Here is a 25,416-nt window from a genome sequence, read left to right on the forward strand (position 1 = left end):
ATAGGAATAATCTGCTAATTGCTACTACTCTGTTTGGTGTTACAGAGTTGTGTCACTTGCACAGGCTGTCATCCCTTGTACACAGAGTTGTTAAATAAACTGCCAGACACTAAAACAACTGCTTTTATGAGAAGTAGAGGGAGGACAGATGCTTGGGGGGACGTAACACGCATTTTAAATGTAGACAGGAGGTATGTATGGTGTCAAAAACAGAGGCATGAAAACTGCACCAGGACTGACAGCTGGAGAACACACTGCATTTTGAGCACGGCAGGATCACTGTCCTGAAAGATCTCAGCTGCCTCGTCTGTGTCACTGAACTCCCTCTTTTACTGCCAACTTTCTTGCTACAGCTTTCTGAACTTTTGTCTTCATCCTTGTCTTCCTCAGATGTGCCATGATCAATATGGGCTAAAGAATGGGGTAATGACCAGAGTAATGACCAGGAATTCAGTCTTTCAGGAAAACTAGTTCATCACCTGTCCTTTTGCTGACCATCACACCCTTCAGGAGCACATCCCTGGGGGACTGTGGGGTATGGCTGCATAGTCACCACAGGAGAAAGCATTCCCCCCTGCTGTCTTCTCCCCTGTCTGTATTTTGTAATTCTAGGGGTCACATATACCAGACCACTGAGGGGTGTCCTGTTTGATTACACAAATTGGGTAGGTTGGAATGCAGTCCCTTCACCAGGGAAGGTCATGTGTGTCCAGATGGTGTCTTAGCGTAGCACCTCTACCAGTGCCTACAGATATTCTTTCTTTTCAGGTGTTTCATAACTAGTTTTTCTAAAAATTTCAGCTTTCCACATAATGTGGAGTTGTAGAGCAAGGACATCCCAACCTGTAGATCAGTCTCCAAGCAAAAAGAAAAATGAGGAAATAAACCCCCAGAAAACAGAGTAGAGAAATAGGTATTAAACAGTAAAGCAGCTGAGAATCAAGCTAAAGTGCAACAAAGCTCAGAAATCTATGCTGATCTATAGCCTGTGAGTATTTGTAAAGGTATGTTAGATATTGAGAGGATCCACCTTGCTAGGGAAGGATGTCAGGCAAACGAAACTAAAACTGGCATATTTGAGACCAATATATATTTTTATTCAGAAAAAAATGAAAAGGAGCAATTTAAGATGCAAGATTTATATCCTGTGCCCATGGCAATTTTTTACAGAGCTTTACAGATTTGCTGTATTTTAATTTCTATTCAGTATAATGATTGTATTACTTTTCTTTTTCTAGCATTGTTAAAAGCACTCTGTTTTCATAAATTTGTTATTTATTACCATGATGAATCGCCACTAGGATTAAGGAATACTTTTAGAAACAAGAAGCATCGATCAAATGCTTTTCAAATACACAGCTGTGATGTTTTTTATGTGATTAAGCTGAGAAATATGTGGCAACAGCCAGCTTCTTAGGGCAGGAAGAAAGGAATGTTGTATGTTGTTGATGAGGTAAAATAAGAGGATCTCTTTATTCCATATACTTGCTTTTTGTCCTATAAGTTTTCTACAGATTTTTCTCTGCCCCAGGATTTTTGGCAAAAATGTAGGATTTCACCCTGAAAAGGTTTTAGTTAAGTATAGATGCGTGAAGAGCGGTCAACGGGTGGCTGACTGGGGGTATCACAATGTGGGCTCTGAAATGGCAGCTGTTATTGTACAAAAATAAGGGGTCTGTGACATTATGTCAGAACATTTAGGCACTGTGCTATATTAAACAGATGAGAATCATTCATCTTCAAGACACAGAAGTTATTGGATGTAAGTGCATGATGCACAAATTCAGAAATAATTTGGTCATTTTTGCCTGCATTCAGTTCCTTCGGTACTTTAACGGCTTCTGTGGTGTTAAGATCAAAATTTTCCTTCCTTTTCTGCCACATTCTGTCAGCGATGGAGAGAGACGGGGAGACTGACTCGGTGACCAGAATTCTGACGGTGATCAGAGTTTGATTTTATTGTGGGATACAAAAGCTTATGTACCATTTCAGGGAGACTAGAAATGTGTACTACAGTGATTAGGTTAAAATCACATACACAAACATATGCATATAACAACATCTCTTGCTTGCAGAGTTTAATGAGATTTTCTTTCTCCAGTAAACCTGTCAGATTGAATCTTCTTGCGATCTAGGTCTAATTTTCAAAGTTCTTTTTGCTTTTGCCAAAGCACTCTGTTATCAAATCTCTTGTGTTAACCAGGTCCAAAATCCATAATCTGTCTTGTGTCTCCTAACGTCCCAATAACATTCTTTTCTGGTTTTTGCTTCCTAATCAAGGGGTCACTTTCCCAGTGACTGACGGAGTATACAAAACTTCTTGATAGAAATTATTTCCTTTGTCTTAAAAGTATTCTTCATACAAAAGTGCTGTTATAAATAGGTGGTTGGCAAACTTGAACTTCCTCCCATGCTTCCCCCAGCTTTTATAGACTTTTTATAGATATATGACCTGATTTTTTTCCTGCTCTAACCATGGTTTAATAGTGGACTTTTACAGTTTAAAATTGTTATGACTTCTATTGCTGAAGATTATAAAAATCATATAATTTAGGGACTAGTTTACAGTTGATCTAAATATAGAGAAACCCAATATGGAAAACTTGAGTAATTTACTGCAGTCTTCTCAGCATAAGATGCATTTTTCACATGTAGGCTTCCGTTTTCTCAAAATAGGAATCTGCTCAGAAAGCTCTGCTAAAGAGTTAGTCCTGTGATTAATCTACAATTCCAATTATAGCAGCCTAATGCCTCAAGTTAATCTGAGGATATCCATGTCTGAAGGTATTTAACATAGATCAAGATAGTAAAAAACATAGATCAAGGTGGTAAAAAACACTCTTGAAAGGTGCATAGATTTTCTCCTCTGTGTTTCATGTGTGCCAGTTTAAAAGCGCTAGCATGTAAGGTGTGGCATACTGTAGGATGTAACTACAGTAGTGAATTTCACCTTCTCATCAGCTTTGCTGCTTCCAGCTGAAGCCTGTTACAGACACACTTCACTCTCTTAGGATTTCCAGCAAAAACCCTAAATTTCCAGTAAACTCAAAATAGTTTAAAAGGAATAACAGCAGCATGTTAAGATTTTTTTGACAATTTATGATAGATTGAAAGCCCATTCAAAACTCATTACATTCAAGTCATCCATACAAATACCAGCAGGAATAGTTGCAAGCCAAATCTTATCATTCCCTGCTTTACTCTAGGTTAGCGATAAAAAAGTAGCTCAGCTCCTCACTCACAAAAATTAATGGCCAGTGGACAAATGACAGGGAAGGGGACATCTTCACAGAGTAATTTAATGCCACAGGGAAGATTGTGGTCTCCTCTGGTCCCAGCAGCAGGCAAATCATTTCATGCCAATGAGGCAATGGTGCTGTGGCTGTTTGGCTCCTTGGGCTCAGTTATATCCCCTGCTAATTTGTGTACAGGTGCATCTGAGAGGTACAGGTACTTTCGTGAGGTACAGGTACATTTGTGAGGTACAGGCACACCTGTGAGATGCAAGTACATCCATGAGGTACAGGTACACCTGTGAGCTACAGGCACACCTGTGAGATTCAGGTACACCTGTGAGGTACAGGCACACCCATGAGGTACAGGCACACCCGTGAGGTACAGGCACACCCATGAGATGCAGGTACACCTGTGAGGTACAGGCACACCTGTGAGGTACAGGTAAATCTGTGAGGTACAGGCACACCCATGAGATGCAGGTACACCTGTGAGATGCAGGTACATGTGTGAGGTGCAGGTACAGCTATCAGCACTGCACAGGTCTTCGTGACTCTGGCTGACCAGAGTGTCCCTGCTCAATGCATAAAGGCCATTTCCAGGCGGGGCCTCTTCCTGTGCGAGGTCAGTGGCAAAGGCTGTGTCTGAAAACCTTTCTTCTCAAGAACATATTAAATAAGCACTAGTGTGTCTCTTGTGCAGACCACCAGTGGTTTCAGAACTAATTAGAACATTTCAGAACCTGAAAGACCCTATGCACCAGGAACACACGTATCTTTTTAATTTTTTAAAAAATATATCTATAGATTTTTAGGGGGGGAATATCATGTGACAGTATCTTCTGGCCTTCATCACCCTTTGTGGAATGCTTTGCTTATAATTACATATACAAACAAGCAAACAAATAAATATGCTAATGAAGTTTGAAAGCTGTTCTTCATCGTTCTTAACAGCATTGAAAAATAAAGGTGCTGAACATCCAGAACTGTAATTGCAAAATTCACTTTCCTTGAGATTCTCACAAGGAGTGCAGATGGTAGCATTTCAGCAAACATTTTGTTTGATGACTCATACATTAATACTTGTAAGCATTATTTATATAATGACATTGGCAGGATAATAAGTGTTAGGTTTATCTTTTGCTACCGCTTTCCAATGAAAACTTTCAAAAATAATTTGTTTATTAAAATACAAGTACAACCAAATTAATTTTTTTAAGTATTTCCTTTCTTAGATGCGAAGAGTCCCTTCTTAGAGAAAAATTATCTCAGTCTTCTTTGCCCTTAAGCTATTTGTAATACAAAAAGGATAAATCTGCAAGGACATACAAACACATTTAATTCTTCCTACCTTTTTTCCTTCCCTTGTGTGTCTGTCCACTCATAACTGGCAGTCCTAGTTCATGAATCCTAATGATGAATTTTAGAGAGGAAACAGTAATGTTCACCTAAAATATCTCAGTAGTTGCCAAGTATACTGATGTATATTTGGTTTTCAGTGAGAATATATTTCAGTGCTATTATATCCATTCAAAATGATGTTTCACCGATGTTAAAGGAGAAAACATATAGAAAAATAATGTGTGGTGTATCCATAATACATTGCAAGTGTTATTTGCTCTTAGGCAGAAATAAGGACAAATTCTACAGTCAGCACTGCTACTATGCAACACTTATTCTGAAATATCTTCTTTCTTTAGATCAGAAACCCAGATCACTGCCATTCATTTCCCATTAGCTTGCAGATAGGTTTTGCCACTGCTAAAAATAAAAATTGAACACTGTGATTGATTGATTGATTGATTGATTGATTGAGTTCTTATGACCTCTGAAGGACAAAATTTGCATAGCCATTTAACAAGTGAAGCAATGGACTGAAAATGGGATGCTGCTGTTGTAGTTCTCTTACTGCTTCTTTTGGCATTATTGAAACTAGCTACAGGAATAAGTGTATGTTGCTTTGTAAGAAAATTGGATTTTAAAAGGTAGAATTACTGTGATGAGTAAAGAAGATTAATAGGTATGTGGCACTAAGGTAAAATTATACAAGTTCAAGGACTTTCTGTTAAACTTTATAAAGCATTTGACAGACCACGTCAGAGAACACTATTTTCTGCTACTTCTTATGCAGAGATAAAGTTGGTATATGCACAAAAACGGACACTCTACAGCAGTTTTAGAAATCTTTAGATAAGGAACCACCAGCTGATGTCAATCCTTAATCATTTTTCTACTTTGTGTTTTTCATTTAAAATGTAAAGTAATTCTCTGATAGAGTTCATCTGACATCATTATGCAGATTAGAATTATAAAAAAAGATTTTAAAGTGAATCCATTTAAAATATAGAGAAGAAGGATGTTTGATGTAGAACATATAATAAGAAATGCAAAAATATGTTACTTCAATAGAACTTGGTTGTGTGTAGGGATGACTACATAGCAATGTAAACTAAATCTCAAGTTAATCCTTTTTTTCCTTTTCTCCTTTTTTTTTCCTGAATCATACCTGTTTCCCTTCACTTCTTATACTTTGAACGAAGCTAAGAAGTGTTGGGAGGCACACCACTTTTCCTTTTTTTCTCATCCTAGCTCCTTCCCCACTGTCCTGCTGTGTCTTTATAATTCAAATTATCATGTAGACTTTTCAGCATCTGATTTTGTGTTCTGGATATAAATAGATGTTATCTTCCTTTGGTTATAGGGACATGAATGTGGTTAGCGAAGTACAACATCTTTAGTATTGCAATAGAAGGAAATGAGAGTCATTTGGCCATGAAATTCTCTATTAAAGCAGTGGTTGCACCTCATATTCCATGAAAAGCATACAAATGTCCACAGAAAGGTGTCATAATTTTCAGGGGTCTTTTGCTGCTTATTGTAATTTAGTCTTCATTTGACTTCCAGCTGTTTTTTTCCTTCCACTTTTTCCACCTTGAGAATTGTGAGAGAGAGAAGAATGTTATTTTCCTCTCTATGAAGCAGCTAGTCTAGAGATTCTAGTGAAGATATTATTGTGTTAAAGACTGCAGGGCCAAACTGAGCAATTGTTACCAAGCATGATGTGTCAGCTGCTTTCCACATGATCACAGAACGTATGAAGAGCTCTTAAAGGATTAAAAATATGGGTGCTAGGGAGCAATGCTTCAAAAACTACCAGGAACCTAAATATTAAGCATTTCCACTTCTTGTGGGATTAACTACAATGGCTCAGGATAACTTTGCTAACTGTCCTTTCCTGGAAAATACAATTTTCTGTTGGGCTTCCCTTCCCGGACTGTCTTGCTCTGCTGTGTGCTCAGAACAGCAGTGGCTGTTGTGGAATGGCAGCTGTGATATGAACTGTCATATCTTAGCCCCTTTGCTACATCCTTACATGTTCGCAGGCATTACCAGAACTGACACAACAAAATTGGCCGCAATAGTTAATAGAAAGTAAGGATGATAATCAAAGAAACATTTTCCTAAACTTTCCTGAACTACTTTCCTCTTTTGTGTCATGAGTCTTTGAATAATTGAGCAAACATAAGTTCAGCAACACACATAACTTTAGGGACGTTTTCAGCCTGAAATTACTCCTTGGACCCTTTTCTTATCCTACTCTAACCAACCAGCTTAGGTAAATCAACAAAGCTACAGCAGCAACACCTGCATGACACTATGGGGCCAATAACCGTATAAACTGATATTATATTGAGGCAGGATGCTTTATGTTATTCCTTTTCCATGGTTCTTGTATTGGCCCAGCACTTCCACTTTGCCCAGAGAAGTCTAACTCTTGCTTTTTCTGATTTTGAAGATCATGTCACTCTCATAAATGTTTCCACAACAAGAAAACCCTAGAAAGCATATTTTTCTTTTATGACAGTCATTGCTATCACATTGTAGTCAGCAATAAAAGCCTGTATGTGAAAAACTTAATCAGCTTCTAAACCAAGGGCTAGAAGAAAATAAGACTCTAGGTATGTCTTAGACAGAAAGAATTCTTCTGTCAGAACAAAAATCTACAGCTTTTACTTCCTCATATATTTGGACTTCTTGAAGGTGACATGTAAAAATCCTCTTCCCATTAGTTTCAGACACAATCCAACAAAAGCAACTAAGCCAAATCATTTGCTTTTCCTTAATTTGGAGTAATGTTGCATAAAATTATCTCAAATGTAAAGTAACTAGCTTGATTACTGTAAATTAGGAAGTTAAATTATGCTTTGCTGTGTTCAAGGCAGTATATTTACCTAATTTTTCTCAGTATGCTTAAGTGCCTTTGAAAGGTGCAGTGCCCTGATAAAAAATCTATGGTTCTATGAATATTTCACCGATTTCCAAATACTACTTTATTTATTTACAGACTATACTAAAGAATGCCTGTATTCTCCTTCTAAACTGTCTCCCAAAATTTTTACATTCAATTTTATATATTGGTTCCAAAAAAAAACCAGCATTCTCTAATATTGTAAATACTTCACACAGTTATTGGTGCAATTTCATAATCTTAAGTTTGTTTTCTATTGGTTTGTCACGGGGCACACTGCTGTGATAGTACAAACTTATGCTAGAATAATGTGTCATTACCAGCTAAAAGTCTACATCATTAAATCATCATTTGCTTAATGCAAGTATAGTTGAGTTCTTGACTGAAGGATTTAACATCATGAGTTTTAAGTTATGAGCTAAAAGTTTTAGACCAGAGGTAACTCCCCAGTAGTGACACAGCCCCATCAAGCATGGGAGACCAATTCTTTACATGGGACATTAAAGAAATGCCTGTCTCCGATCTCTCTACAGCACTGCAGAATTCAGTGGCCTTCTTTGTTCTGTTCTTGGTTTATTGGGGTTTTTTTCCATTTCCAAAAGAGTAATGTGAGTTTGCAATAAATGTTTCTCTTTAAAATCTAAATTTTAAAATATTCAAGTAGGTAAGTGTTACAGATTAATAGTCCATTGACTTTTCCTTGCATCATACAGCCTTGATTTGTAACTGGTTTGGATTAGGTTAGGGTTTCTTTGAAATACTCATTTAAGTGAAAACAAATTAGCATGTATTCTGCAGCTGTCACTGAGTTTAAGAAGCATTTGGAGCATGCCATTACCAGGTAACACTGTAATTTTGTCATGTTATGTGAATAGGCAATGGAGATTGACTTTGGACAATTAATCATAATTACTTTTAAGCATTACTTTAAAAATTATTATGCAGATAAAGTGGAAATTAATTTTAATGGGAAACTGTTCAGGAAAGTGCTTCTATTATTCAGAGAAATTTTAGGATTTCTTTTAAGGCATAATTGTCTTTTTTTTCTATTTATTTATACATTAATTAAGAATAAACCAGTTATTATAGTAACAGTCTAATATTATAATACAAGTAGTTTAGACAATGATAGTATATGCATGTAACTTTTAGGAGCTTTCATACGTCCCTTGAGATTCACAGAACATTATATAGAATCACCCAAATCTGCCCAATAGAACATCTTTGCCACTAGAAAACACCTATGTCTTCAATGTACTTTTGTTGGGGGTTAGGATATTTCCTTCTGTTTCTTTCTCTTATGGAATTTTGTCCCATCTGTTGGTAAGAGACAGAATAACGACTGGTACCTTGTAGGTGTAGCAGAAGGAATTACAAGTGACCTTGCCCTGATAACTCACAGTTATACTAATTACCAAAAGAACAGTCTTGCCCTTAATGGGTCACAGCTGTGACTAATAAAGTGTGATAAAAGGGGTGGGCCCCTCTGATTAGGGGGAAGTATAGAGGAAGAAGACCTTAAGAAGGTAGAGGTGCTCTGAAGGAGTAGTAATGATCCAGAGAGACACAATGAAGAATGAAATAAGGAAGAGAGTTGCTACTGTAAAAGATTTGCTATGAGTTTAGTCTGGGTCTCATAGAGCTGGAGCCTGCAGTCATAACTGAGCTAGGTAAAAGCCTGAAGTCAGAGGCAGCAAGGAAACACTTGCAGTCATGTTCCAGCAGGATATAGCCAGCAGTCAGCCAGAAAAGCTAACAGCAGGAATTTGCTGTAGTCAGAGTCAGGATGGCTAAGCTGTAAAGAAAAATAAACTGGACCCTTTTCACACTGTTAAATGAGAGTCTGTGTCTTGGCTCATTTCTACCCCTAATGAAAAGTCTGCTGTTAACAGAGAGATGAGAAATGGCCAAGGTGGAGGAACTCATGGAAGGGATGGACAGCATGGCAAGGTCAGGTGCACAGAACAAATGTTGTGGGCCCTGGAAGAGCTAGGGCCATCCCAACACAACATCTTCATTGCAACAATTAATGCCATGGACAACCAAGATACAGCGGGTTCTACTGCCAACAGGCTCAGGTGTCAGAGAGTATGGTCAATGGCCCAATGCAGGCTCATGTCTCTGCTTTGATTTAGGGCCTTAAAGACATTAGGGAGGTGAGGAAGAACAGTGTGGTACCAGTGCGAGTCACAGTCCCCAATATCAGAGCCTGATGTGCCCCAGCTAGGGAGAGGGAGTACTCCCCATGAGCTGAGGTTCTTCCTGTGTGACCACAGGGAAGACATGGGAAGGTGGGATGGGAAACCCCCTTCTGTCCTGGCAGCAGGGGTGCGTGAATTCGAAGAGGAAAAAACACTTACTGACAGAGTTCTACTAAAGTGAAGGTAGCCTCAGTCTCCCATGACCAAGCTTCCAGGTATAGGAGAAGGGAGGATGATCTGTTGGATCCCCTTGAAGGTACCTCTGTCATGTATGCCCAGGAAGAAAATAATAACCAGGGTTAGAGGGGCCCTGCCTCTATCCAGGGAGCAGCATGGGAAAACTGGATCTTCTGGATGGTGTGGATCTGATGGTCTGGCACATCAGAACCACAAAAATACAATGCCTTAGTTGATACTGATGTGCAGTGTACCCTGATACCATCGGGACATGTGGGGGCAGAACTTGTTTCCATTGCCGGGGTGACGGGGGGATCACAGCAATTGATCCTGTTGGAAGCCAAGGTGAACCTGACTGGGAAAGAGTGGAAGAAACATCCTATTGTGACTGGCCCAGAGGCCCTGTGTATTCTGGGCATAGACTTCCTCCAGAATGGCTATTACAGAGACCTAAAGGGACTCAGATGGGCTTTTGGCATAGCTGCTGTAGAGGCAGAGAACATTAAGCAGTTGAACACCTTGCCTGGACTATCAGAGAATCCTTCTACAGCTGGACTTCTGAAAGTGGAGGAAGAACTAGTACCAACTGCCACCTTGGTAGTGCACTGCTGTCAGTACCAGATGAATTGAGATGCTGTGATTCCCCATCCACAAAATGATCCGTGAGCTGGAGAGCCAAAGGGTGGTCAGCAAAACCCACTCACCCTTCAACAGCCCCACTGGGCCTGTGCACAAGTCTGACAGAGAATGGAGATTGACTGTGGACTATCGTGGCTTTAATGAAGTGCCTCCACCGCTGAGTGCTGCTGTGCATGCTGGAACTCCAGTACAAGCTGGAGTCCAAGGCAGCGATGTGGTATGCCACTATAGACATTGCTGACACGTTTTTCTCCATTCCTCTGGCAGCAGAATGCAGGCCTCAGTTGGCTTTCACCTGGAGGGGAGTGCAGTACACCTGGAACCAACTGCCCTAGGGGTAGAAACACAGTCCTACCTTCTGCCATGGACTGATCCAGAGCACACTGGAAAAGGCTTAGGCTCTGGTACATCTGCAATACATCAATGACATCATTGTGTGGGGGAACACGGCAGTGGAGGTACTTGAGAAAGGAAAAAGGATCATCCAGATTCTGCTAGAAGCCAGCTTTGCCACCAAAAAGAGTAAAGTTAAGTGACCTGCTCAAGAGATCCAGTTTCTGGGAGTGAAGTGGCAAACTGGATGGCATCAGATTCTCACCGATATCATCAATAAGATCACCCCAATGTCTCTGCCGACAACCAAAAAGGAAATGCAAGCTTGCCTAGGGCGCCATAGGCTTTTGAAGAATGCACATTCCTGAGTACAGTCAGATCATGAGCCCTCTCTACCTGGTCACCTGCAAGAAGAACACTTTCCACTGGGGCCCCAAGCAGCAACAGGCTTTTGCCAGATCAAGCAGGAGATCGCTCATGCAGTAGCCCTTGGCCCAGTCAAGATGAGACCAGAGGTGAAGAACATGCTCTACTCTGCAGCTGGGAACAGTGGCTTGTCCTGGAGCCTTTGGCAGAAGGTGCGTGGGGAGATTCAGCCCACTGGGATTTTGGAGTCGAAGGTACAGAGGGTCTGAAGCCAGCACTGCTGTGATAATACAAACTTCTGCTGTAATAATTTGTCATTACCAACTAAAAGCCTTAATTATCATAAAATCATCACTTGCTTAATGCAAGTACAGTTGAATTCTTGACTGTAGGATTTAACATTATGAGTTTTGAGTTATGGTCTAATTTTAGACCACGTGAGGAAGATGTGACTGTGCTGGTGCCACAGCGCCCCCTGCAGCTGTGGGGGAATCATTGCACCTGCCCTGCCTGCTGGGAGCCAGCAGCGCCCCTGCCGGCTGTGGGCATCACTACACCGAAGGGGAAAGTGCCTGGGGCCGAGAGATGGCTGCGCCTGCGATTCTGGCTCTGTTTGTTGTTGTTTGCCTTGTTATACACACTAGTAAAGAACTGTTATTCCTTTTCCCACACCTCTGCCTGAAAGCTCCTTAATTTCAAAGTTATAATAATTAGGAGGGAAGGGCGTCATATTTCTTCCCACTTTCCTTGGGAGACATCTTTCTTTCAAACCAAGACAACTTTTTCTGGAGGTTTTTGAATTTGACAAACAAGAAAGATCTGCTAGGATTATCAGCAAGGAATTTCCTGGAAAATGTATTAAGATGTCACAGCTGCATTTTTCAGTTTTTTGCCTGTCTTGCCTACTGCTTTAATTTGGAAAAGATGTTCCTAAAAGCACAGGCAAAGGCTCAAAATTAGGAGTGCAGAGAGCTAAACCCCAGCATCGAGGAGAGAATGGCAGAGGGCTAGGTCTTTACAGTATAGCCTTCCTGGGCAGAGGCCCCAGCCTGGTGACTTCCTTGTCTTCTCCAGTAATCTTAAAAGAAAATTGTTTGTGATGGCAAGGAGTTAGGGGGTGGTTGTTAATTTTAAAGAAATGCAATTGTTTGTCATCTTAACATTTTGGATTTCACCAGGCTTTACCAGGTGAAAAATTGCAGGGTAGCCTGCAATTCTGAGAGCCAGGACATATGGCTGGCTCTGTATTTCCAACTCCTCCAATGCAAATGTCCTGGTAATTTTTAAGTCCTCAAACCTTGGAGGTCCTCTTCATCTGGGCAAAGCAGAACCTTGTGTAATGGCCTGGTCAATACAGCCTCATCCCTTTACATAATCATGAGAATGCACTGATTACAAAACCGCTTAACAATCTGCAGCTCCTAATTCCCTGCTTTGTTCTTCATCCTTATTTAATAATGTTTGCTTGCTGAGGTCTCCCCCGTCCCATGACAAATGCCAGCTCTGTTTACTTACAAAACTTGTGATTCTCGCCAAGCCCAAACTGCAATATCAGATCCTAGGGAAGTATCAAAGTAACAGAGTTACAAGTAGCTTTTTATTTCTTCAATAATTGCAGCTGCAACCTCTGAGGAACTGATGAAAGTACTCAGAAGCAAAAACAAACTGAGGATGGTTGGACTCAATGGTCTTTGTGGTCTTTTCCAACCAACACGGTTCTGTAATTCTGTGATTCCATGAAACGGGGAAGAAGAAATGGAGTGAAATGAATCCTCCTTTAGGTTTCTAAGGTCAGAGAAAGCAGTGCTACATTTGTAATTGGACCCAGAAAGAAAGAAAGAAAGAAGCGCATAGGATTAGCTATAAATTTCACAGTTATTCTGAGCTGTTTGACCCATGCCTCCTCCCTCTCCCTTAAGAGGTTTAAGGACTATTCTAAAAGACAGGCGGTTGGGAAAGAAGGTGGCTTAATGACCTAAGCCCTATGTTTGAAATACCTGCACCATTTATGTTTGCACACTCATTAATCCTGATAAACAATTTGAGCTATTCTCCTGCTGTCAGATTGAGTTTAGAGATTTTTAAGGAACAAATTTTGGAAACAAGTCACTGCTTATTGTGTATGAACTCTTGGTGGAGCCCATAGTGGTTCAAGTAAAATGATAAGCTCACTCACCATAGGGTTTTCAGGGACAGAAATCGTGCCTTTCCACAAGCCTGGCCACAGCATGAGGTATGAGATGGCTGACTATCCCTGTAGGGGATCCCTGTCACTGCTAGAAAATCACTCTCTGGGAAGAGCCAGGCAGCCAAAACACCACGTCCAGATCACTCTGGCCCAGCCTTGGATAACCGTGCTGTTTCAGGTCAGCTGTGTATTCATAGCTGACAAGTCAATTATTTTTAATCTCTACTACAGTTTGGAGTCCTAAGAGTTTTTTAGGGATCTGTGAAGATTAGCAGTGCTGTTCTGGAAGCCAATAATGCCCTCCTACAGCTCCAGGGCTGAAGTATTAATGGCCCTTGTATAATGTGGCAGTCCCGCCCTGCCCAGCTTTGCCCCCGGGGACACACATCTGTGTCCTCACCAAATAATGGTGAGCAGCCTCCAGTAAAGGTTCAACTGACAGCCTGAAGAAAAAATCTCTCATAAAAGGACGAAATTAAGTTCCTTTTTCCTCAGGAGATCCAGTAGCTAATGAAAAACTGAAATGGGCTCTGGGCCTTAGGCACTCACAAATTATAGTGCCCTGAGGACCAATTTCATACATTCTACTTGCTTTTTTGGAGCCTCTTTCTCTCTTTGTTGTGTGAATCAATCTGTTGCAAGAGGCTTAAAAAATCACTCATCAGCAAAAGCAAAACAAGTTACAAAAGCACAGTATCAAAGGGCACGAACACATGCATGACCCGAAAGTGTCCTTAAACTTTTAGTTCAGCCAGTCAAACTGTTAAAAGACTAAAAATAGCTCTACATATTTATTAAGCCTACTATGTATAGAAATACTGGAGACTTTGAAGCATGTAAAAGAAGTTCTGAACCCATTCTTTTAGTATGTCTCCAGCCCACTCCTCAGAACCACATGAGGAGAGTTCTGTTCCTCTATTTTACACCACACACAGAAGGGTAAAATGGGTAAAAAATGGGTAAAAAGGGTAAAATGACTCCACGTGCCCCTTCCTGTTCATTTGTTCATTTGGGCAGGGGAGGGTGCAGGACTGCACCATCCCTACAGGTGCCCCTGGCAATGCGCTGCAGGCAAGGAAGGCAGAGCCAGCACCATGCAGACATGGAAAAGAAACCTTCACACACCCAAATTTGTCTTGTATCCTAACCTGATGAATAAGCAGGTTTCACCAGCATTAATTCAATTTAATAAAAATATTACAAATATTTGACAATTACAGAGTTAAAGACCAAAAGTAAATAATTTGTAACTTCCACCACTGGTAGTCAGCTCTGCTTATTATGATGTTGGGCATTATTTAAAAATTTATTTTATTATTCTTACAGCAGCTGTTTGTTTGTAAATTAATGACTTCCTAACAGGAAACAGATACATTGCTGTGCATGCTGCAGAGAGGTATTTTACAGAGCCCAGAGACACATAAGGACCTACCTAGATACTTGTATTGAGATTGATTATAGAACAGCAGATGGGTAAATCAGCGCAGCAGTATTCTTTTAATAACATCATAACGCATTTATTGCATTATTTGTTGTACTCACAGAACCACAGGATTATCTTCTTATCTTACTGTTATGATGTTTTTCACTGTTTAATGTAGTATTTTGAGATGCTACTGTAAAAAGTGCAATATTTCTCTTTATCTCAGAAAGATCTGTATATGTGCAACAAGATCACTGTAGCCTTCTTTATCCCATAAATGTCTTTTTTTTTTACCTACAATGTATGTTTTTTAGTGTAGAAAGGAAAACATTACATTTCTCATCAATGCTTTTATGAAATGCTTCCGGTTCCACATCAAGTAGACAAACATGTCTAAGTCTTCTCAGTATTTTTATTCCTGAGAAATAGAAAAGGGCTGCTCGCTACCATGTCACCAGTAGTGTTCCCATGACTGCAGAAAGTGGCAAGGGCTTTCCTGACAACTACAGTTTCTCCCAGGTTTTTCAGAGGTGGGAGTTTTTTCATCCTGGCCTCCAGTCGCTTCCTATTTGGGACAGGCCATATAATCTACCAGATCAGAATTACATACCCAAACACATTAGACTGGTTATTACACTGTCCAGATTCCTGATGTTTTGTCAGAGCAACAATAGTGACACCAAGATGCAGAAAGAAAGCAAACAAAATTATATTTTCCAAAATCCCAAGTGAAATGTAAGGCAGTAAGAAGAAAATTAATCTGCTCATGGATATCCAGCAATCCTTAAATGAATCTGTAGTTGCAATAAGCAGTATGAAATGCAATAAAAAAGCAGCAATGTAAAATGCATTTAACCACATTCTTTTAGATATATCAAATCAGATGATGGAAATGCAATCAGCAAAATACATTTTGACCTCCAGTAAAATACTTTATGAGATCCTTCTTGAAATAATACTTGCAAAATAGAAATTAAAGCCAGTGTGCCAAAAAGAAGATTAAGTTTGTAGTGCGTGATGTGACATTCTTGGTTAAGCATCTGCTTTTAACACTGGGCCTAATTTTGTTTGAAAATTATATGTAGTTACTGTCAAATTTTATTTCATCTTAAACAGTGGTTGAATGGTGTCTTTGCTGCATTTGCTTGTGATTGGAATCACAGTAAAACAAGCAACTACTAGAGATCCTGCAGAGGGTCTGTGAGGCAATGGTCAGTCTGCACGGCTTATGCACACACCATTTCTGCATGAAGGCTGAATCCAGTGCGTTTGAATACATTGAATTTATCTCTTAGGTGCCACTTTGCTGATCAGCCTTGCACAGAAATTGAAACAAACACTACAAGGGTCTCCCAGGAGCTCTGACCCTGATCAGTATCATGAGAGCACAAATGTGAGGAATCTAAGAGGAGAATGAAGAAAAGAAAAAAAAAGAGGATGGACTCCTATTTCAAAAAATGTATCCAATCTTTGAGAACTTACATTCACTTCCACAATCAATTGTGTAGATGTGTGGGGATGCTGTTAAGAAAATTAATCCACAAACATCAGAGGTTTATGTCCAAAAAGGAGACAGAGGAATCCCTTTACTTTATTCAAATAAAGGGAGAGGCCATGGGGCATTCCCCTGGGGTCTCTCAAATTTTTGAAGGATGCAGCCTCACTTTTTATCCTAATATCCAGCCACATTTCCCTTTTCTCTTTCCCATTGGCTGAGGTACTTGAGAGGCTCAGACTTCCCAAAACACCTGATACCCAAGATTTCTCTCTAACGTATAACCCTCCCTTTTAATTTTTAATTCTTAAGGAATTTAGGGGTTTTTCTTTCCCATTGTTTCTTTCATCTTTCAATGTCCAGTTTAATTTATCAGCAACCCTAAAGTTTGTTTGTAAAAGAAAATATCTTTTTCCATTCTTCAATCAGTGGAATCCTTCCCACTGTTTCTTTTATCTCCCAGTGCTACTTTTACCTACCAGCAGACCCACAGCTTGTTTGTAAAGACAAATCTGCCATTCCTCTCAATGGTTTAGGCATTTTGGTTTGTTTTCAATGGAAGGTTGATCAGAAGAGCTCTCAATTTTAGTATATTCTAGCCCTTATAAATTCCTGTTTGTTGTCATTCTTTGCACGCTCACATGTTCGGTTCCTTGTCACAAAAATATACTGATAGGAGGTCTTCAAAAGACATGTAAGGTGTGGCACTTAGGGACACAGTATGTGATGTACTTGGTAGCTGTGCATTAACTGTTGGACCTAGTGACCTTGAGGGTCTTCTCCAAACTAAATTACTTTAGGGTTCTGATTTTGGCAATGAGTTGCAGTGCATCCTTACCAATCTTCTTTTCCTGCAGTACAATATTGAGGGACTGATTAATGCCTGCCTGATTAATGCCTGTAAACCTCAACTGGCAAGATGTCTGTTGATATATAGCAATAAAACTAAGTAACATCCTAAACCTACTGAATACTCATCCAACCTTCTCTTTTCAGTCAAAGGCCATCTGAAACTGACAAGTCTTTCCAAGGTTTTCTGAGCAATTGGATTCTGACCAATTGGATTTTGATCACAAGACTAAATTTACCAGTTGTTAATTCTTTTTGTATGCACATGAGAAACAGTTGGAGCAAGGAGGATCCAAATTCAGCGACTGCTTCTTCCATCCTAACCACATCTAGACACATTCTGTGTCTACAGAAACAGAAGAACCTGACTATGGAGGCCTGTCCTTGACAGGCTTCTATCAGAAGCTTGAGCAAAGCAGTTAGAAAATTATTCTGAAGTCAATCTGAAATGCTGTCTCCCTATGAATATCCCCAATCCTCAATATTTAGAGTTTGGTTTATGCCTTGAAGGCTTTGTAAAATGTTTATCAGAGCGACTTGATTTTTATTTGGATAAACCACAGTACTTAGGGTTCATGCCAGAGTATTGATTACAATTTTAAAACACTTATTACGTGATCCCTGAGATGAACAGCACCTGGAACAGCACTGGAAATCATCCATAGTTCTGCAGTATAGATGTAAACAACTCCACTCCAGATATCTCATTAGTACCAAACCAGATATCCCAAACTCCTCTTTTCCACATGTCAGATTGTCACAAAACTGTTTCTTTTCCTTTTAAAAACTGTCAATAACAATTGCTCAAACTGTCAATAACAATTGCTCAGAACAGATTTGCCCCTCACCTCCTCAACCCCCGGATTTCAGGGGAGAACAGAACTGTCCTTCCTATAATACCTCTTCCTATAGCTCTTCCAGTTGAGCGCATCCTTTTATCCTTTTTTGATACCACAGAAAATTTCTATATTAAGATGCTTCATAAATCAATATGTAGGGACTTTGATGATCTGTTCCTGTACAATTGCCAGAAAGAACAGCAAACAAGTGTTATTAAATAGATGTGTTTTATTCTTTCCCTCTCTCTCTTAGGACGGATTTATAGACTTCTTGGAGTTCATAGCTGCAATAAATTTGGTTATACGAGGGAAAATTGACCAAAAATTGAAATGGTATTTCAAGCTATATGATGCTGATGGAAACGGATGCATTGACAAAAAAGAGCTATTAAGCATATTCAGGGTAAGTAAGTTGTGACCAATAGCAAGAGCATTTGATACAGTGTGTTGCCCTGAAACAGTGGTTCATCATGTGCTGTAAATGGATTGTCAGTACTTTATCTAATGTTTTATGGTTGTAAAACCAGAATTAACAGTGGCTACTAGTGACACTCCTAACATTAGTTTCTTCCTTATTGAACACATCTAAGTAGCTTTTTACTTTAAACCATAGTTCTACAGATAAAGTACTTTACTGAAAGTGAAATGTTGTAGAAACAGTAGAGACATTACTGTGATAAAGTGTACTATAAGGCAGGGCAAGACAGTAGCAGCATAATGAAGAAAACAGATGGTACAAGTATATGTGCCAGTCTATTGTGGAAAACTGACTTCTCAAACTGATCTTGCAGCAAGAAAAGAAAAAAAAATATGTCAATAAAATATTACAATATTTTCATTTTTTGAAAGGCTTTTAGATTTGTTTACTACAAACACCATTACCTCCATTTCAAAACTAAATCATGGAAATATAATTTTACTATTAAATTGCGCAGTGATATTTGGATAAAAATACTTCCAAAATTTTCCAGAAAATGGGTCCACTTCAAACCCATAAAACCAAAGAAGTACAATTCTTTCTTTAAAATTATCTTCATAATTTTCAACTTGCTCTAATGAAATAACATTATCCTCTTCATTAGCTGCTGTCATTCAAAAGGTATGTTAAGGCTCCTTACAAATATATATGGCTCAATACTGTGCCCTAAATGTACAGGACTCACTACAGATCAAAGTTTTGCTGCAGGGAGCATCGAAGCTAAATAGAGTTTTAATGCCATAACAAACAAGGAATGTACTTTTCCTGGATTCTGCATTACTGCTGGTGCCAAGCCAGTCGCTGTTAGAGACTTTAAATAGCTGGTGCCAAAACTGAAAGGAGCTGGAGCCAGATGGAGCTACCAGGTCAAACAAATAAAGCTGATCACCTAAAGAGCAGCTTTCTAAAGATAGAAGTAGAGGCTGAATCTTCCAGATTTCTCCTTTGAGACTAATGAAATCTTTCTTTCACAAATATTATCCAATAATTTTCACCCACAGCCAGTGTGTCAACAGTGTTTTGTCTGGGGCTTTATCCAAAGTGAGAATTAAAATTAAAATCCTTCCAATGTAAAGAATATTTTTTTTTAACTTACCTGATTTTAAAACCAGTTTATACTTTTGTGTGTTTCCATCTCTTTTGCAGTATAAGAACTTTAACTTAAACCTGCTTAAATCATTGACCTAGACTAGATTAAAAATGGTGGGCCCAAAAAGAAAAAGAGAACAAACAGGCTCACAGCCATTAAGGGGTGACCAGCTTATAATAAGCATCAGTAAACAAGGGCTTGTCCAAAAAGATGTGTAATATCTGAGACATTAATTTAGAAATACAGAAGTGCTATTAAAATGAAATCTCTCTCTACAGCTATGCAAACTATGGACCAACATACCACTACCAAACTCCTTCCAGATAACCATGCACCCCTTCAATGCCCAGTATTTACTATTTAAGGGGCTTCTGTGGTAGTCAGTGACAAAAACACTTCAGGAACCACTGCTTTACTCTTGGCACTGCAATAAACTTAACTGTGAAAGGGATATAACTTTCTACTTAAGATTGCGGTCCGACATACAAAACACCAAAAGTACCTAAAGTATGAATTAGTAATAGAAACAAGTTTATGTAACTATTTTTGTAAAATTATTGCTGCTTTTTGAAACAAACAGGAAGTTGGGGCATTTGGAGGGGGCATTTTAATGATTTTATTTGCTCAAGAATTCTAGATCAGTGAATAGATTAATAGATTGTTTTAAAATATGAGGTCTAATATATTTGGAAAGAGACACCAAAAGAAGCAAGTGGCATATACAGTGACTTATCTTGCACAACACAGTTCACCTCAAGATAATTCAAGTGCAGAAAAAAAATTCTATAGTGTGCCCATTATATAATGTATATGCATGTTTATATATATGCACATATTTTCCCAGTCAATGGGACACAATTTTGCAAAAACATACATTTATACCTTTACTCCAAATATTGAGTCCTTTTGCCACAAAAAAAAACCCAAAAAAACCAAACCAAAACAAAACAAAAAAACCACCAAACAAACAAACAAACAAACAAAAGTAAAAAAAGTAGAGGGGTTTCTTTTGGTTTTCTTAATTTCTCTGGAGGACAAGTTAACTGCCAACTTCAGGATGGCCAGTCTGACTTTATTTGTGATTACTAAATTAAACACGTCTTAATAGAAAAATTACTTAGGCTTTCTCTGCATGTGCTTTCAGATGGGAAAAACAATACTGCATTTAAATCACACAGACCAAAGGGCACTCTCTGAAGGCATGGAACTCTCTAGGGCCAGATAAAAATGCTGATGTAGAATTGAAAGTGAATTACAGAGCAGAGGTGCCACAGGGTTCTTCAGACCTTCAGAAATATGCAAATCAGTGTGTAATCTCTAGGCTGTGTTATGTTAATTAAATTTCCAGTCCTTATTACTGACGATTCACTTGAAGTAACTATTTATTTAGTGATTTTTGAAAGGGTTTGTGAACTAAAGAGTTGCACTTCAAGTACTGCTTCTGACAGTCTATTGTTTCACAACTTGATGGGAAAAACTCTGAAAGAACTTTCTGTGTTTCTGCCCTCAGGCAATCCAGGCTATTAATGGCTACACCAACATGAGTGCTGAAGAGTTCACAAACATGATATTTCAGAAGATAGATGTGAACAATGACGGTAAGAATCTAGGTTTTGTTGGCATTGGCAGGGACTCTTCTGCAAGAAGGGATTTGAACATGCAGCTGAAGGATGACGGGTTTAGATAACTGAAAGCCTAAATCTGCTCTTCTTTGCCCTTATTTTACTTCAGTTTCACAGTGAAGTCAACTGACAAAGGAATTACATGCAGTAATTACATGCAGTAAAAACAACTCCTGCACTGTTCATCCAAAATGCCAGTTCTCAGGTTGCATAGCAAAATGAAAATGTGATTGGCAGTGGGGGAGTAATATATTTGTGTTGGCATAACCTATTTTAAATTCTTAAAAAAAAAAAAACAAATAGGATGAATGGTTTTACATGTTCTAGCATGTTCTAAAGACTGGTGAGCATATTGGATGTTCCTTGAAGGCTGACTGTCAATGCATGCTCCTGGTTTTTCCTCAAGATACTAAATTAAGCCAATTGAAATAAACAGGGCCAGGAGACTTCTTCTCCTGTGTAATGCCTTTATTAAAAAGTGATCAGCACAGGATTGGGCGGCTCGACGGGTCTGCAGCGTCCGTCGTCTCCCAGGGCGACTCAGAGGAGGAGGATATGCGCAGCTCTGTCCACCAGGGGCAGAGCTGGGGATCAGATCCTCTTGGGAGCCTTTTTTGGGTCTCCTGATCCCATAAGATGGTGTCAGATGTTGTTTCTCCCACTCAGTCGGCCTGGTCTCAGCTCCGGGGTCAACTCCCATGGTCAGGGCGAGAGGGTCCGAAGGTGTTCCGCGTCTCTGCAGGCTCAGCACTCGGTTCCTCACGTCCAGACATCACTCTAGTCTCTCAACTCTTAGGTGGCTCGTTGTTTTTGGGGTTTCTCCATGAGTTTGGAGATGGGGCTCCCACAAAGCATTCTGGTCTTGCGAGTCACTTTGCATAACCCCCCCCACCTTCTCAGGTGTCTTCACTATTCTGGGAAAGGTACAACTTAGCTTCGGGCAAGGTCCCCACCCGGGAGAAGGGCCATTACCTCGCCCCAGCCAGGGCTTTTACTAATACAAAAACAACCATTAACGACAACGACCCGTGATTACAATAACAAAACACATAGAACTTGGGCAGGGCCAGTGGTCTGGCTGCCTTTTTGAAACTTTTTCTCATAAAAAAATATTAACCGAGTTTTTGTTCATAACACAATTGGTCTTGCATTTGGAAACTATGATTTCATTTCACTTCTTCAGAGTTGTTTCTAATTGAAAATTTATTACAGATGAATGTCCTCCCTCATACTTCTAATCATGAAGATAATCCTTCCACTGGCAACTATGTTTTACAGCAATTGCTGCAATCATTGGTAAATTTGGAACATTAGGAAAGCTAAAAAGAGCAAAGTCAAGTCACAGACAGGAATTTTGGGCAGTTTGGCAGAGAGGGGCATTTTTATGGTCTTATTTAGTGTATTGAAGTTACTCATTTTTAAAGAGTTGTTTGAAATATATAATCAGAGTATAAACAGTGGTCTTGTGATGCATGTGGAGGATGCCTTAGTGGAGGATTTTTTTGACTCACCTCCTTGGCCCACTCTTTGGTGAAGACAAATTATGAAAGGAGTGAAAATAACACAGTCAAAATCTAACCCAAATTCTATGATTATTCACTGCTTTGACCATAAGTTTACTGGCAAGTAGTAGTTGTATCTGAGCTAGACCATCATTAGTGTCATACATTTTAGCAAGGAAAATCCAAAACATAACATACTGAGGATTATCTTCATAGTGGTTCCATTTCAAACAGTTTTCCATAGTTTCTTAGTTTTTAAATTGCTGGAAAGCAACAGGACTAGATCCACCTCAGGAATAGGCCAAGTTTTACCAAATTTAGCTTCAACTATGCTACTTCCTGTAGCTTATTAAAAAAATGTGCAAATAGACAAATAAATTGCAAAGTCCTTCCTTACATTAATATACAATAAATAATCCCATGGGTTGTAAGGAACAAATCTTAAAACCCATCTCCTGTTGGTTTTGCAATTTATTTTCATTATCTCACAGAAATCTGAGGCCCATCACAGCAGAAGTGAGTCTGGGCCTGCCAGTGTAACCTCATCTGGCAAGTGCAGTGCAGTCTGTATGCCTGCTATTGGCACATCAAAATGCACAGCTTGGGATCGGGAGGAGGGAATCCAAGACAAACCGACCTGAATAAGCAGAAAAATGGGGCAGCATGTCCCCATGATGAGTCCAGGAACCCCATGCACCCAAAGACCTGAGTCAAAGGCAATACAGAGTGAAGAGAGGGGAACTAAGAGGAGCATCTGGGATAGGAGGAGAGTTCAGAGGAAGCGAGTGGATTAGTGACAAAGCAGGATGATGCATGCAAGTGCACAGAGATGGCTTGTTTTGAGTCTGCTTGTGGAATGATTATATAGGCTGTTGTTGAAAAAAGAAGAACAAACTTCCTCAGGGCTCTGCATGCCAGCTCTTGGATAGGGTCTTAGTACTTTCATTGAAGCCTAACAACCAGGACTTCTGTCAAATGAGGACTTTCCTCTTTATATGAGCCTTTCACCAGTGTAGCAAGGACATATGAGACTAAACAGAAAGCAAACTTTACTGACTATTGCTCAAAAGTGTTTTTCACATTTTTTAAATGCTGATAGTTTTCCTTTCTCATGTCAGATGATGTTTCCAAGGCTGCCACGGACAAAAAAAAAGACATAAAAAACAAAAAAAAACCAACCAAACAAACAAGCAAAACCCAAACCCACAAAAAACAAAACAAAACAAACAAAAAACCAAACCAAACAAACGAACAAACAAACAAAACAAACAAACAAACAAAAAAAACCAACCCCAAACCTACAGGGACTTCTTAAACCTGAAAACAGCCAAAAGTCAGCACACTAAGCATTCACCAGACATACACATGACTGAAACTGCTGCTCCCTGGGGCCTCAACTCATCCAGCTATTTTCCTCTTCACCTGGCCCTTGTCATTTCTAATTTTACAGAGAAATCATTCATTGTTGTGAATTTAACAAGAAACTTTAAACCATTCTCACAGGAAACAATCTGGCTCTTCTTGGTTAAACCAAGATTTATTTCTCCTCTTAAGGTAAAACAGTATCCCTGGAATAACCCCTAGACAGAGAACTATGGACATGTCTGTGTACTATGCAAATAGACACATGCCTAGAACTGTTGTTGACAGGGAAAAGAGCAGGAAAAGAGGAGGAATATTAAACAATATCCCTACTCTTCAATAAAAGAGATTTTATTGTTGTCTTGAAACTTCGAAGTTATTAGCTGATTTTGACATGACCCCAAAAAAATCACACTCTAAATGGCCATTTCAGTTCCTTGAAAGAATTTATACATCAAGCCACTTTGCTGATTTTTTTCCCTACATGTGATAATGGTTCTAAATAATCCTAGTAGTCAACATGGGGACTATGACCACTAATCCTTAGGAAATCACACCCTAATCTCTTTTAAAATCAGCTCTAATATAAATTCCAGTTAGCTCAGTGAGAAGTGGCCAGTACATCCAAATTCAGCCCTGATACATTATAAGCTGGTCACATTTACATGTGTAAAGGAGCTTCATTAGAGCTCCTTTACACACATTTATGTGCACTTACAATTATTTCAGACTTCAGTGAAAGCTATGTTTGACCTGTTTTAACAGAAAAACAAGTCAGTGAGGATCTGACTGATGCAAAGTGAGAAATCATTAGCAAATACTCTACCTGCATTTGCCTATCAGCAACTTTCATAAGGGATTCAATCGGGCGTGAATGGTCTTCGATTCACTAGAGAGATTGCTGGGTTTCTCAGCTTCTAAAGACTATCTGACTTTCTTTCAGGGGAACTGACTTTAGAAGAGTTTATCAATGGTGTGGAAAAAGACGAGGACCTAATGGAATTAATTACGAAAAGTTTTGACCTTTCCAACGTACTCAAAGTCATACAGAACGGCAGGAGAAACAGCGTCTGAAGGATCCAGTCATGGAGGTGGTCTCTGTCTCATAATTTCAAGGAAGATGATATTTGCTATATTCAGAGAGGCTGATGTTGTCAAAGCCTGCCCAGGCAATACTGAGCAGCCTTCTCCAGGAGTAACAATTTTCAATCTTTCTATATCTCATTTTATTTTCTTTATTCTTTCCCTTGCTAATGACTGTGGCAGCCACAGGGAAAAAAAACTGAAAGAACCCAACAATTTTTGCCTGCATATAATAGAAAAGACACTTAATGCAGTAAAAGTCTCTATGATCTAGATCTCTATGAACA

The 25,416-nt window shown here is 39.3% G+C and overlaps 1 protein-coding gene across 1 annotated transcript in view; it reads left to right on the forward strand.

Annotated features, from left to right (window-relative positions):
- The window catches only part of GUCA1C (guanylate cyclase activator 1C), a 37,920-nt gene extending 12,800 nt beyond the window's left edge, over nucleotides 1-25,120 (forward strand). The window contains exons 2-4 of the mRNA XM_058018434.1: nucleotides 18,246-18,395; nucleotides 21,071-21,158; nucleotides 24,990-25,120. Of these exons, the coding sequence (XP_057874417.1) occupies nucleotides 18,246-18,395; nucleotides 21,071-21,158; nucleotides 24,990-25,120 (369 nt within the window). The remainder of the gene's footprint in view (nucleotides 1-18,245; nucleotides 18,396-21,070; nucleotides 21,159-24,989) is intronic.
- The last annotated feature ends 296 nt before the right edge of the window (nucleotides 25,121-25,416 follow it).

This window comes from Melospiza georgiana, chromosome 2 (genome assembly GCF_028018845.1).
Source record: "Melospiza georgiana isolate bMelGeo1 chromosome 2, bMelGeo1.pri, whole genome shotgun sequence".
Lineage (NCBI taxonomy): Eukaryota > Metazoa > Chordata > Aves > Passeriformes > Passerellidae > Melospiza > Melospiza georgiana.